This window comes from Oncorhynchus clarkii, chromosome 10, assembly GCF_045791955.1.
Source record: "Oncorhynchus clarkii lewisi isolate Uvic-CL-2024 chromosome 10, UVic_Ocla_1.0, whole genome shotgun sequence".
Taxonomy (NCBI): Eukaryota; Metazoa; Chordata; class Actinopteri; order Salmoniformes; family Salmonidae; genus Oncorhynchus; species Oncorhynchus clarkii.
The window spans coordinates 1344916-1358553 of record NC_092156.1 but is presented as its reverse complement, the minus strand read 5'-3'; the positions used below and the strand labels follow the sequence as shown (position 1 = coordinate 1358553).

Sequence of the window (13638 nt, the reverse complement as noted above, 5' to 3'; positions counted from 1 at the left end):
AGTACGACCTCTGTAAATAGATGGGGGGCGATCAATTCACATATGGTGTCCAGGGCACAGCTGGGGGCTGAAGGGAGTCTATAACAAGCGGCAACGGTAAGAGACTTGTTTCTGAAAAGGTGAATTTTTTTGAAAGTTAAAGCTCGAACTGTTTGGGCACTGACCTGGATAGTATGACAGAACTCTGCAGGCTCTCTCTGCAGCAGATTGCAACTCCGCCCCCTTTGGCAGTTCTATCTTGTCGGAAAATGTTACAGTTAGGGATGGAAATTTCAGGATTTTTGGTGGCCTTCCTAAGGCAGGATTGAGACACGGCTAGTAAATCCGGGTTGATGGAGTGTGCTAAAGCAATCGATAAAACAAACTTAGGGAGGTGGCTTCTAAGGCTTTTACAGTTTCAGAAGTCAACAAAAGAGAGCGCCTGGGGAATAGAAGTGGTGCTGGGGGCTGCAGGGCCTGGATTAACCTCTTCATTACCAGAGGAACAGAGGAGGAGTAGGATAAGGACACGACTAAAGGCTATAAGAACTGGTCGTCTAGTGCGCTCGGAACAGAGAGTAAAAAGAGCAGAATTCTCGCCACGGGAGAAAAATTCAAGGCATAATGTTTAGACTATGGAAGGATATAAGTACAGTGGAGGTAAACCTAAGCATTGAGTGACAATGAGAGAGGTTTTGTCTCTAGAGGCACCATTTAAGCCAGGTGAGGTCACGCATGTGTGGGGGGTGGAATTAAAGGGCTAGCCAAGGAATATTGGGCAGGGCTGGAGGCTCTACAGTGAAATAAGACAATCACTAACAAAAACAGCTATGGACAATGTAGTGCACTAATAATAATCAGTAACCAAAACAGCAATAGGCATACTGGCATTAGGGCGATGCATGTGTATCCGAGTGATCATAGGGTCCAGTGAGTAGCAATACCTGAGTCAGGGAGCCAATTCAGTACCATGCTAGGCGAGCTGGAGACACAGCGATTCAGACAGCGGGCAGATGGGCATGGGACGGAAGAGTTTAAACCTCATCGAATGGTCGGCAGACCAGCTGCAGTGTGTGCAAACCTGGTCAAGAACTACAGTATTTTTGTTTTAGATTCCGTCTCTCACAGTTGAAGTGTACCTATAATAGAAATGACAGACCTCTAAATGCTTTGTAAGTAGGAAAACCTGCAAAACCGACAGTGTATCAAATACTTGTTCTCCCCACTGTATGATGAAAACGATATATACACGGGACGGGACAAGACCAAGACTTCTACGCCATCTTGGAATCTAAAGTCATAGAAACATCTCAAGGATGATCAATGGAAACAGGATGCACCTGAGCTGAATTTCAAGTCTCATAGCAAAGGGTCTGAATATGTATGTAAATAAGGTATCTGTTTTTTATTTTTAATAAATGTGCAAAACAATTATCCAAACCGGTTTTCGCTTTGTTATTATGGGGTATTGTGAGTAGATTGCTGAGGATAAAAATATATATATATGTAAGGCTGTAATGTAACAAAACGTGGAATAAATGAGTAGTTCTGAATACTTTCTGAAGGCACTGTTGTGTCGGTAGAATATTATTCAACACGACAACCTGGGGTTCAATCCCAAGCTGTGTCATTACCGGCCGTGACCAGCAGTCCCAATTGGCCCAGCATCGTCCGGGTTAGGGGAGGGTTTGGCCGGAGGGGCTTTACTTGGCTCATTGCGCTCTAGCGACTCCTTGGGTTGGCTGGGAAAGTGCAGGCTGACTTCGGTCGTCAGTTAAACAGTGCCTCAGACACATTGGTGCAGCTTCCTGGTTAAGCGGATGGGTGATATTATTAAGAAGTACGGTTTGGTCATGTTTCGGAGAACGCTTGACTCGACATACGCCTCTCCCGAGCACGTTGGGGAGTTGCAGAGATGAGACAAGATCCTAATCACGAAATTGGGGAGAAAAAGGGGAGTAAAAATTACAACAACTAAAAATATATACAGATTTTTTGAATAGTATTCAAAATGATTGACAGCTATTACGGCTGCCCAAGGTGCTCCCACCAATAATTAATTATAATTCTGGGGTGTGAAGACCTACGCAACGAAGACATTCATTTAGAACATTAACTTTCTTTCTCTTTGAAATAGGTTGTGTAGATCTTGAGGAATCTAACCCCTGACATCTGACCTCTGACCTCTAACTCCTGACCTCTGCCCCCAGGTGAGGAGGTGAAGAACCCTCAGAAGGCCATTCCCATAGGCATCGTGTCGTCTCTCCTCATCTGCTTCGTGGCCTACTTCGGAGTGTCTGCTGCTCTCACCATGATGATGCCCTACTACCTCCTAGACAACAACAGTCCTCTGCCCGCAGCCTTTAAATATGTAGGCTGGGAGGGAGCCACTTACGCTGTGGCTGTAGGGTCACTGTGTGCTCTGTCCACCAGGTTAGTACACATACTGTACATCTATGTATAGAAGGTGATTCAACACACACCTAGCCTCACCTAGACAAACTAACCTGTATGTACACACACACACCCTGCTGATGTGATCAGTGAGTTTAGCTCACACCACCAGGTGTGTGCGTGTGTGTGTCTCTTAGTGAGTATATATTTAACCATGGGGGTATTTGATTCCCCAGCTGTCTATTAATATCAGTAGAGAGATCTGTCATATTATCCCATAAATCTAACAGGTATATCATGTTCATTATAAACTGGGTGGTTCGAGCCCTGATTGCTGATTGGCTAACAGACGTGGTATATGAAATCAATTAATCAAATGTATTTATAAAGCCCTTCTGACATCAGCTGATATCTCAAAGTGCTGTACAGAAACCCAGCCTAAAACCCCAAACAGCAAGCACTGCAGGTGTAGAAGCACGGTGGCTAGGAAAAACTCCCTAGAAAGGCCAAAACCTAGGAAGAAACCTAGAGAGGAACCAGGCTATGTGGGGTGGCCAGTCTCTTCTGGCTGTGCCGGGTGGAGATTATAACAGAACATGGCCAAGATGTTCAAATGTTCATAAATGACCAGCATGGTCAAATAATAATAATCACAGGCAGAACAGTTGAAACTGGAGCAGCAGCACGGCCAGGTGGACTGGGGACAGCAAGGAGTCATCATGCCAGGTAGTCCTGAGGCATGGTCCTAGGGCTCAGGTCCTCCAAGAGAGAGAGAGAGAGAATTAGAGAGAGCATACTTAAATTCACACAGGACACCGGATAGGACAGGAGAAGTACTCCAGATATAACAAACTGACCCTAGCCCCCATGACACAAACTATTGCAGCACAAGTACTGGAGGCTGAGACAGGAGGGGTTGGGAGACACTGTGGCCCCGTCTGATGACACCCCCGGATAGGGCCAAACAGGCAGGATATACTGTATATCAGACCGTATACCACGGGTATGACAAAACATGTAGTTTTCCTGCTCTAATTCAGTTGATAACCAGTTTATAGTAGCAGTAAGGCTCTCGGGGGGTTGTGATATATTGCCAATATACCACTGCTAAGGGCTCTGTCCAGGCACTCCACATTGCGTCGTGCTTAAGAACAGCCCTTAGCCTTGGTATATTGGCCACATACCACACACCCTCGGCCTTATTGGTTAAGTATGACAAACCTATACACTCTTACTTCCTATTTCAACTATTAAAAATGTTAAATTATTGAAAAACAGAAATGAAATGTATTACTATTCAGCCCGTTCGCGGTTCTAAAGGCATTGAGTTGTATTCATTTGTAGACTTCTAATTTGATTCCCAGACGTTAGAAAAACAATGTTTCAAAAGGGTTCTCCGTCCGTTCTCCGTCAGAGAACCCTTTGAAGAACCCTTGTTGGTTCCAGGAAGAACCATTTTGGGTACCATGTAAAATGCTGTGTAAAAAGGATTCTACGTTGAAGCCAAAACAGCTCTACTTAAAACCAAAAAGGTTCTACCTGGAACCAACAAGTGTTCTTCAAAGGGTTCTTCTATGGGGACAGTCGAATAACCCTTTTAGGTTCTAGAGGGCACCTTTTTTCCCTGAGGGTGTAGTTCCATTCCGTGTCTGTGATAAGATGTCTAAATGATTAGCGTCTCCTGATATTCCAATATGAAATGTGTTTTATTTCAACCTTGATCTCTCTTTCTGAATTGCCTGTTTCGTGATTATGGGTTTGTCCCACATGGCATCCTATTCTCATTACACCAGGGTCCATAGGGCTTTATAGTGCACTACATTACACAAGGGTCCATAGGGCTTTATAGTGCACTACATTACACCAGGGTCCATAGGGCTTTATAGTGCACTACATTACACCAGGGTCCATAGGGCTTTATAGTGCACTACATTACACCAGGGTCCATAGGGCTTTATAGTGCACTACATTACACCAGGGTCCATAGGGCTTTATAGTGCACTACATTGCACTAGGGTCCATAGGGGTCTTGTCTAAAGAAGTGTGCAATATAGGGAGTACGATGCCATTTGGGATTGAGCCTCTAACTCTGTGTTTATGCATGAAGGAATATGAACTATTTTAAATGGTTATTGCTCTCACTAACACCCTTCATCACTATCGTAACCCCCGCCTGCTAACACTTTCAGTCCTGTGATTGGATGCCCCAGCCTTCAGTCAAATCTCAGCACCCTGCTCATACGTCGTAAGTGCGGGAAAATCACACCCCTTTGGAAATAAAAGTCCAATCAAACCAAAATGTTCAAATGATACTGTCTTTCCAAAACTCCATCCATGGACCTTCAATCACTTGCAACGAATCAACATAAAAAAAATCTACTCAAACCTTCCAAAAGAACATAAGCCTAAAACAATTACGAAATATGTTCATTTATCTACTATTTGGAATCAATTGAATGTGTTAGCTGCTCTGTGATTAACTCCCAACGTGACTGGCCTGCGTGGCGTTGCCTGTATTCTGTCTGTATGTGTCCGGCTGTCCAGCTGTGTGTGTGTGTCTGTTTGTGCATGTGTGTGTGTGTGTGTGCATGCATGCGTCTGTGTGATCGTTCATCTTGTGCCTGTATGTGTCTGTGTGTGTGCAGCCTGTTGGGAGCTATGTTCCCTATGCCTCGTGTGATCTGGGCCATGGCGAATGATGTTCTGCTGTTCAAGAACATAGCAGAGACCATAGCACCAAAAACCCCTAATCCCCACCCTCACCTCTGGCTTTATGGCAGAGATCAGCCCTCTCACCAAAATACCATGGTACCATGGTTATCAAAATGGTTATCTCTAACAACATGTTATCACCAACAACATGGTTATCACTAATGACACGGTTATCTCTAACAACATGTTATCTCTAACATGGTTATCTCTAACAACATGTTATCTCTAACAACATGGTTATCTCTAACATGGTTATCTCTAACAACATGGTTATCTCTAACATGGTTATCTCTAACAACATGTTATCACTAACAACATGGTTATCTCTAACAACATGGTTATCACTAACAACATGGTTATCACTAACAACATGGTATCTCTAACAACATGGTTATCTCTAACAACATGGTTATCGCTAACGACACGGTATAGCTAACAACATGGTTATCTCTAACAACATGTTATCACTAACAACATGGTTATCACTAATGACACGGTATAGCTAACAACATGGTTATCACTAACAACATGGTTATCACTAACAACATGGTTATCACTAACAACATGGTTATCTCTAACAACATGGTTATCTCTAACAACATGGTTATCTCTAACAACATGGTTATCACTAACAACATGGTTATCTCTAACAACATGTTATCTCTAACAACATGGTTATCACTAACAACATGGTTATCTCTAACAACATGTTATCACTAACAACATGGTTATCACTAACAACATGGTTATCTCTAACTACATGGTTATCGCTAACAACATGGTTATCGCTAACACATTGGCTATCGTTAACGCCATGGTTATCACTAGCGACAAGGTTATCGCTAACAACAGGGTTATCGCTAACATCATGTTATAACTAACAACATGGTTATCACTAACAACATGTTATCACTAACAGCATGCTTATAACTAACAACATGCTTATCACTAACGACACAGTATAGCTAACAACATGGTTATCACTAACAACATGGTTATCGCTAACAACATGTTATCACTAACAACATGGTTATCACTAACACATTGGCTATCGTTAACGCCATGGTTATCACTAGCGACAAGGTTATCGCTAACAGCCTGGTTATCACTAACAACATGGTTATCGCTAACAACATGGTTGTCGCTAACAACAAGGTTGTCGCTAACAAAATGGTTATCGCTAACAACAAGGTTGTCGCTAACAGCCTGGTTATCACTAACAACATGGTTATCTCTAACAACATGTTATCACTAACAACATGGTTATCACTAAAAACATGGGTGTCGCTAACAACATGGTTATCGCTAACAACAAGGTTGTCGCTACCAACAAGGTGGTACACAGACAGAGGGACATCAATAACGGAAGCCAAGATCATGATATGCTGAAACAGACTGGTACCCAGACTAGACACAAGAGGTTAATGGTGGAAGGGTCAGGTCTAGTAAGGGAGTTAGTTACATTACAGCTAAATTACAGGGAGCAACATTACAGCTACGTTACAGGGAGCTAAGGTACAGATACATTACAGGGAGCTACATTACAGGGAGCTACGTTACAGCTACATTACAGGGAGCTACGTTACATGGAGCTACATTACAGGGAGCTACTTTACATGGAGCTACATTACAGGGAGCTACGTTACAGGGAGCTACGTCACAGCTAGATTGCAGGGAGCTACATTACAGCTACATTACAGGGAGCTACATTAAAGGGATCTAGCTACATTACAGGGAGCTACGTTAAATGGAGCTACATTACAGGGGCTACGTTACAGCTACATTACAGGGAGCTACGTTACAGGGTGATACGTTACACAGAGCTACATTACAGGGAGCTACATTACAGCTACATTACAGGGAGCTACTTTACAGGGTGCTACATTACAGGGAGCAACGTTAAAGCTACATTACAGAGAGCTACATTACAGGGAGCTACGTTACAGCAACATTACAGGGAGCTACATTACAGGGAGCTACGTTACAGGGAGTTACATTACAGGGATCTACATTACAGGGAGCTACATTACAGGGATTTACATTGCAGCTACTTTACAGGGAGCTAGATTACAGGGAGCTATGTTACAGGGAGCTACATTACAGCTACATTACAGTTAGCTACGTTACAGCTACATTACAGGGAGCTACGTTACAGGGAGCTACGTTACAGCTACATTACAGGGAGCTACGTTACAGCTACATTACAGGGAGCTACATTACAGGGAGCTACATTACAGCAACATTACATGGAGCTACATTACAGCTACATTACAGGGAGCTACATTACAGGGAGCTACATTACATGGAGCTACATTACAGCTACATTACAGGGAGCTACATTACAGGGAGCTACATTACAGCAACATTACATGGAGCTACATTACAGCTACATTACAGGGAGCCACATTACAGGGAGCTACATTACAGCTACATTACAGGGAGCTACATTACAGGGAGCTACATTACAGGGAGCCACATTACATGGAGCTACATTACAGCTACATTACAGGGAGCTACATTACAGGGAGCTACATTACAGCAACATTACAGGGAGCTACATTACAGGGAGCTATGTAACAGCTACATTACAGGGAGCTACGTTACAGGGAGCTACATTACAGCTACATTACAGGGAGCTACATTACAGCAACATTACAGGGAGCTACATTACAGCAACATTACAGGGAGCTACGTTACATGGAGCTACATTCCTGGGAGCTACATTACAGGGAGCTACATTACAGGGAGCTACATTACAGCTACATTACAGGGAGCTATGTTACAGGGACTTACATTACAGCTACATTACAGGGAGCAACATTACAGGAAGCTACGTTACAAGGAGCTACGTTACACGGAGCTACATTACAGGGAGCTACGTTACAGGGAACAACATTACAGGGAGCTACATTACAGCTACATTACAGGGAGCTACGTTATAGGGAGCAACGTTAAAGCTACATTACAGGGAGCTACGTTACAGCTACGTTACAGGGAGCTACGTTACATGGAGCTACTTTCCTGGGAGCTACATTACAGCTACATTACAGGGAGCTAGCTACATTACAGCTACATTACAGTGAGCTATGTTACATGGAGCTACATTACAGGGAACTACGTTACATGGAGCTACATTCCTGGGAGCTACATTACAGCTACATTACAGGGAGCTAGCTACATTACAGCTACATTACAGGGAGCTATGTTACATGGAGATACATTACAGGGAACTACATTCCTGGGAGCTACATTACAGGGAGCTACATTACAGCTACTTTACAGGGAGCTACATTACAGGGACATACATTACAGCAACATTACAGGGAGCAACGTTACAGCTACATTACAGGGTGGATTTTGTTGTTTGACTCCTTGTCTCTTCTTGCTCTATACTAGTTTGACCCTCTATTAAGCAGTCACCTTCCTCCTCCCTTGACTGTCACTTCACCCTCTCTCCTACCGAATATCTCCCTCTCAACCCTTCCTCTCCCCCTCAACCCTTCACCCTCTCTCCTACCGAATATCTCCCTCTCAACCCTTCCTCTCCCCCTCAACCCTTCACCCTCTCTCCTACCGAATATCTCCCTCTCAACCCTTCCTCTCCCCCTCAACCCTTCACCCTCTCTCCTACCGAATATCTCCCTCTCAACCCTTCTTCTCCCCCTCAAACCTTCACCCTCTCTCCTACCGAATATCTCCCTCTCAACCCTTCCTCTCCCCCTCAACCCTTCACCCTCTCTCCTACCGAATATCTCCCTCTCAACCCTTCCTCTCCCCCTCACCCTTCACCCTCTCTCCTACCGAATATCTCCCTCTCAACCCTTCCTCCCCCCCTCAACCCTTCCTCCTCTCTCCTACCGAATATCTCCCTCTCAACCCTTCCTCTCCCCCTCAACCCTTCCTCCTCTCCTCTATCAAGTCTCTCTTCTCTCAACCCTTCCTCTCCCCCTCAACCCTTCCTCCTCTCCTCTATCAAGTCTCTCTTCTCTCAACCCTTCCTCCCCCCCTCAACCCTTCCTCCTCTCCTCCATCAAGTCTCTCTCCCCTCAACCCTTCCTCCTTCCCACAACCCCTCCTCCTCTCCTCTATCAAGTCTCTCTCCCCTCAACCCTTCCTCCTCCCCTCAGCCCTTCCTCCCCCCTCAACCCTTCCTCCGCCCCTCAACCCTTCCTCCTCCCCTCAACTCTTCCTCCTCCCCTCAACCCTTCCTCCTCCCCTCAACTCTTCCTACTCCCCTCAACTCTTCCTCCTTCCCACAATTCTTCCTCGCCCCTCAACCCTTCCTCGCCCCTCAACCCCTCCTCCTCTCCTCTATCAAGTCTCTCTCCCCTCAACCCTTCCTCCTTCCCACAACCCTTCCTCCTCTCCTCTATCAAGTCTCTCTCCCCTCAAACCTTCCTCCTTCCTTCAACCCTTCCTCCCCCCTCAACCCTTCCTCCACCCCTCAACCCTTCCTCCTCTCCTCTATCAAGTCTCTCTTCTCTCAACCCTTCCTCCACCCCTCAACCCTTCCTCCTCTCCACTATCAAGTCTCTCTCTCATCAACCCTTCCTCCTCTCCTGTATCAAGTCTCTCTTCTCTCAACCCTTCCTCCCCCCTCAACCCTTCCTCCTCCCCTCTATCAAATCTCTTCCCTCAACCCTTCCTCCTCCCCTCTATCAAATCTCTTCCCTCGACCCTTCCTCCGCCCCTCAACCCTTCCTCCTCTCTTCTATCAAGTCTTTCCACTGAACCCTTCCTCCTCCCCTCATCCCTTCCTCCCCCCTCAACCCTTCCTCCCTCCCTCAACCCTTCCTCTAATCAAATCAAATCAAATTTATTTATATAGCCCTTCGTACATCAGCTGATATCTCAAAGTGCTGTACAGAAACCCAGCCTAAAACCCCAAACAGCAAGCAATGCAGGTGTAGAAGATCGGTGGCTAGGAAAAACTCCCTAGAAAGGCCAAAACCTAGGAAGAAACCTAGAGAGGAACCAGGATATTTGGGGTTCCTCCATCCTTCCTCCGCCCCGCAATCCTTCCTCCTCCCCTCAACCCTTCCTCCTTCCCACAACCCTTCCTCCTCTCCTCTATCAAGTCTCTCTCCCCTCAAACCTTCCTCCTCCCTTCAGCCCTTCCTCTCCCCTCAACCTTTCCTCCGCCCCTCAACCCTTCCTCCTCTCCTCTATCAAGTCTCTCTTCTCTCATCCCTTCCTCCTCCCCTCAACCCTTCCTCCTCTCCTCTATCAAGTCTCTCGCCCCTCAACCCTTCCTCCTCTCCTGTATCAAGTCTCTCTTCTCTCAACCCTTCCTCCACCCTCAACCCTTCCTCCTCCCCTCTATCAAATCTCCTCCCTCAACCCTTCCTCCTTCCCACAACCTCTCCTCCTCTCCTCTATCAAGTCTCTCCCCTCAACCCTTCCTCCTCCCCTCAGCCCTTCCTCCCCCCTCAACCCTTCCTCCCCCCCTCAACCCTTCCTCCTCCCCTCAACTCTTCCTCCTCCCCTCAACCCTTCCTCCTCCCCTCAACTCTTCCTACTCCCCTCAGCTCTTCCTCCTTCCCACAACTCTTCCTCGCCCCTCAACTCTTCCTCGCCCCTCAACCCTTCCTCAACCCCTCCTCCTCTCCTCTATCAAGTCTCTCTCTCCCCTCAACCCTTCCTCCTTCCCACAACCCTTCCTCCTCTCCTCTATCAAGTCTCTCTCCCCTCAAACCTTCCTCCTCCCTTCAGCCCTTCCTCTCCCCTCAACCCTTCCTCCCTCCCTCAACCCTTCCTCCTCTCCTCTATCAAGTCTCTCTTCTCTCAACCCTTCCTCCTCCCCTCAACCCTTCCTCCTCTCCTCTATCAAGTCTCTCTACCCTCAACCCTTCCTCCTCTCCTGTATCAAGTCTCTCTTCTCTCAACCCTTCCTCCCCCCTCAACACTTCCTCCTCCCCTCTATCAAATCTCTACCCTCAACCCTTCCTCCTCCCCTCAACCCTTCCGCCTCTCCTCTATCAAGTCTCTTCTCTCAACCCTTCCTTCTCCCCTCAACCCTTCCTCCTCTCCTCTATCAAGTCTCTCTACCCTCAACCTTTCCTCCTCTCCTGTTTCAAGTCTCTCTTCTCTCAAGCCTTCCTCCCCCCTCAACACTTCCTCCTCCCCTCTATCAAATCTCTTCCCTCAACCCTTCCTCCTCCCCTCAACCCTTCCTCCTCTCCTCTATCAAGTCTTCCCCTCAACCCTTCCTCCTCTCCTCAACCCTTCCTCCCCCCTCATCCCTTCCTCCCCCCCTCATCCCTTCCTCCCCCCCTCATCCCTTCCTCTCTCCCTCAACCCTTCCTCTTATCAAATCAAATCAAATCAAATTTATTTATATAGCCCTTCGTACATCAGCTGATATCTCAAAGTGCTGTACAGAAACCCAGCCTAAAACCCCAAACAGCAAGCAATGCAGGTGTAGAAGCACGGTGGCTAGGAAAAACTCCCTAGAAAGGCCAAAACCTAGGAAGAAACCTAGAGAGGAACCAGGCTATGTGGGGATCCTCAACTCTTCCTACCCCCCTCAACTCTTCCTACCCCCCTCAACCCTTCCTCCTCTCCTCTATCAAGTCTCTCTCCCATCAACCCTTCCTCCTTCCCACAACCCTTCCTCCTCCCCTCAACTCTTCCTCCTCCTCTATCAAATATCTCCCCCCTCAATCCTTCTTCCTCTTCTCTACCAAATTCTCCTCCCCTGTTCCCCCACTTTACCCTCACCCCTCTTATACCTACCATTCTACCAAAATATCCCTTTCTCATCCCTTTCCTCTACCTCCCTTCCCCCCCGGCTCCTGGGCTTTATGTTCCCTCTCTCCTCAACCCTCTCCCCTCACTTCCTTCCTCCCCCCAGTCTCCTGGGGTTTATGTTCCCTCTCTCCTCATCCCTTTCCTCTCCCTCCCTTCCTCCCCCCAGTCTCCTGGGCTCGATGTTCCCTCTCCCTCGTATAATATTTGCCATGTCTCGCGACGGCCTCCTCTTCTCCTTCTTGGCCCGCATCAGTGAGAGGAAGACACCCATCATGTCCACCATGGCTGCTGGAGTCATGTCTGGTAAGCAGCGTCAGGGGTTAGGGGTTAGAGGTTAGAGGTTAGGGAAGACACCCATCATGTCCACCATGGCCGCTGGGGTCATGTCTGGTAAGCAGCGTCAGGGGTTAGGGGTTAGAGGTTAGAGGTTAGGGAAGACACCCATCATGTCCACCATGGCCGCTGGGGTCATGTCTGGTAAGCAGCGTCAGGGGTTAGGGGTTAGAGGTTAGAGGTTAGGGAAGACACCCATCATGTCCACCATGGCCGCTGGGGTCATGTCTGGTAAGCAGCGTCAGGGGTTAAATTACAAGAGTTAGAGGTGGGAAGACAGTGGTAGAGCGAGCAGCTGCATGGTGTCGTTGTTTACCTAGCTGTGATTACCTAGCTGTCATCTCCTCGAAGAGAGAGGTTAAAGTTAATAAATGCATAATAATAAATCAACCTGGTGTTCAGAGTGCTGTGACCCAGTTAGTCACCTGAGGACCTACAGTCAGATTGGACCCCAGCTCTGTGGATGATGTGGCCAAGCTGTTCTGTGTTTGAACCACACATCATCAGTTTGTAGTATTGTTGTCACTCTTTCAGAAGTCTCGGGCCAGTGATATTTACTTATCTGACAACTATTATCAAGCATACGACTGAAAAGAGTGAAGGGAGAGGAGAGAGCGTAGGGAAAGGAGAGAGTAGAGAGAGTAGGGAGAGGAGAGAGAGTAGGGGGAGGAGAGAGAGTAGAGGGAGGAGAGATTGTAGGGGAGGAGAGATTGTAGGGGGAGGAGAGAGAGTAGGGAGAGGAGAGAGAGTAGGGAGAGGAGAGAGAGTAGGGGGAGGAGAGAGAGTAGGGGGAGGAGAGAGAGTAGAGGGAGGAGAGATTGTAGGGGGAGGAGAGATTGTAGGGGGAGGAGAGAGAGTAGGGAGAGGAGAGAGAGTAGGGAGAAGAGAGAGAGTAGGGAGAAGAGAGAGAGTAGAGAGTAGGGAGAGGCAGGAGATAGTAGGGAGAGGAGTTAGAGATAGAGGGGTAAGTGTAGACAGAGGAGATAGAGGGGTTAGTGTAGACAGAGGAGATAGCGGGGCTAGTGTAGACAGAGGAGATAGAGGGGTTAGTGTGGATAGAGGAGATAGAGGGGTAAGTGTAGACAGAGGAGATAGCGGGGTTAGTGTAGACAGAGGAGATAGAGGGGTAAGTGTCTCTCCCCCAGCTATCATGGCCTTATGGCCTTTCTGTCTCTCCTCCAGCTATCATGGCCTTTCTGTCTCTCCCCCAGCTATCATGGCCTTTCTGTCTCTCCCCCAGCTATCATGGCCTTATGGCCTTTCTGTCTCTCCCCAAAGCTATCATGACCTTTCTGTCTCTCCCCCAGCTATCATGGCCTCTCTGTCTCCCCACCAGCTATCATGGCCTTTCTGTCTCTCCACCAGCTATCATGGCCTTTCTGTCTCTCCTCCAGCTATCATGGCCTTTCTGTCTCTTCCCCAGCTATCATGGCCTTTCTGTCTCTCCTCCAGCTATCATGGCCTTTCTGT

General features: G+C 47.2%; 1 protein-coding gene across 4 annotated transcripts in view; it reads left to right on the top strand.

Annotated features, from left to right (window-relative positions):
* Positions 1-13638, top strand: part of LOC139417911 (high affinity cationic amino acid transporter 1-like) — a 100413-nt gene that overhangs the window by 34210 nt on the left and 52565 nt on the right. For 3 of the 4 annotated variants that reach the window (XM_071166896.1, XM_071166899.1, XM_071166898.1), the window contains 2 exons: positions 2190-2412; positions 12002-12138. In XM_071166896.1, the coding sequence (XP_071022997.1) occupies positions 2190-2412; positions 12002-12138 (360 nt within the window). The remainder of the gene's footprint in view (positions 1-2189; positions 2413-12001; positions 12139-13638) is intronic. The other variant, XM_071166897.1, reaches the window with a different exon arrangement.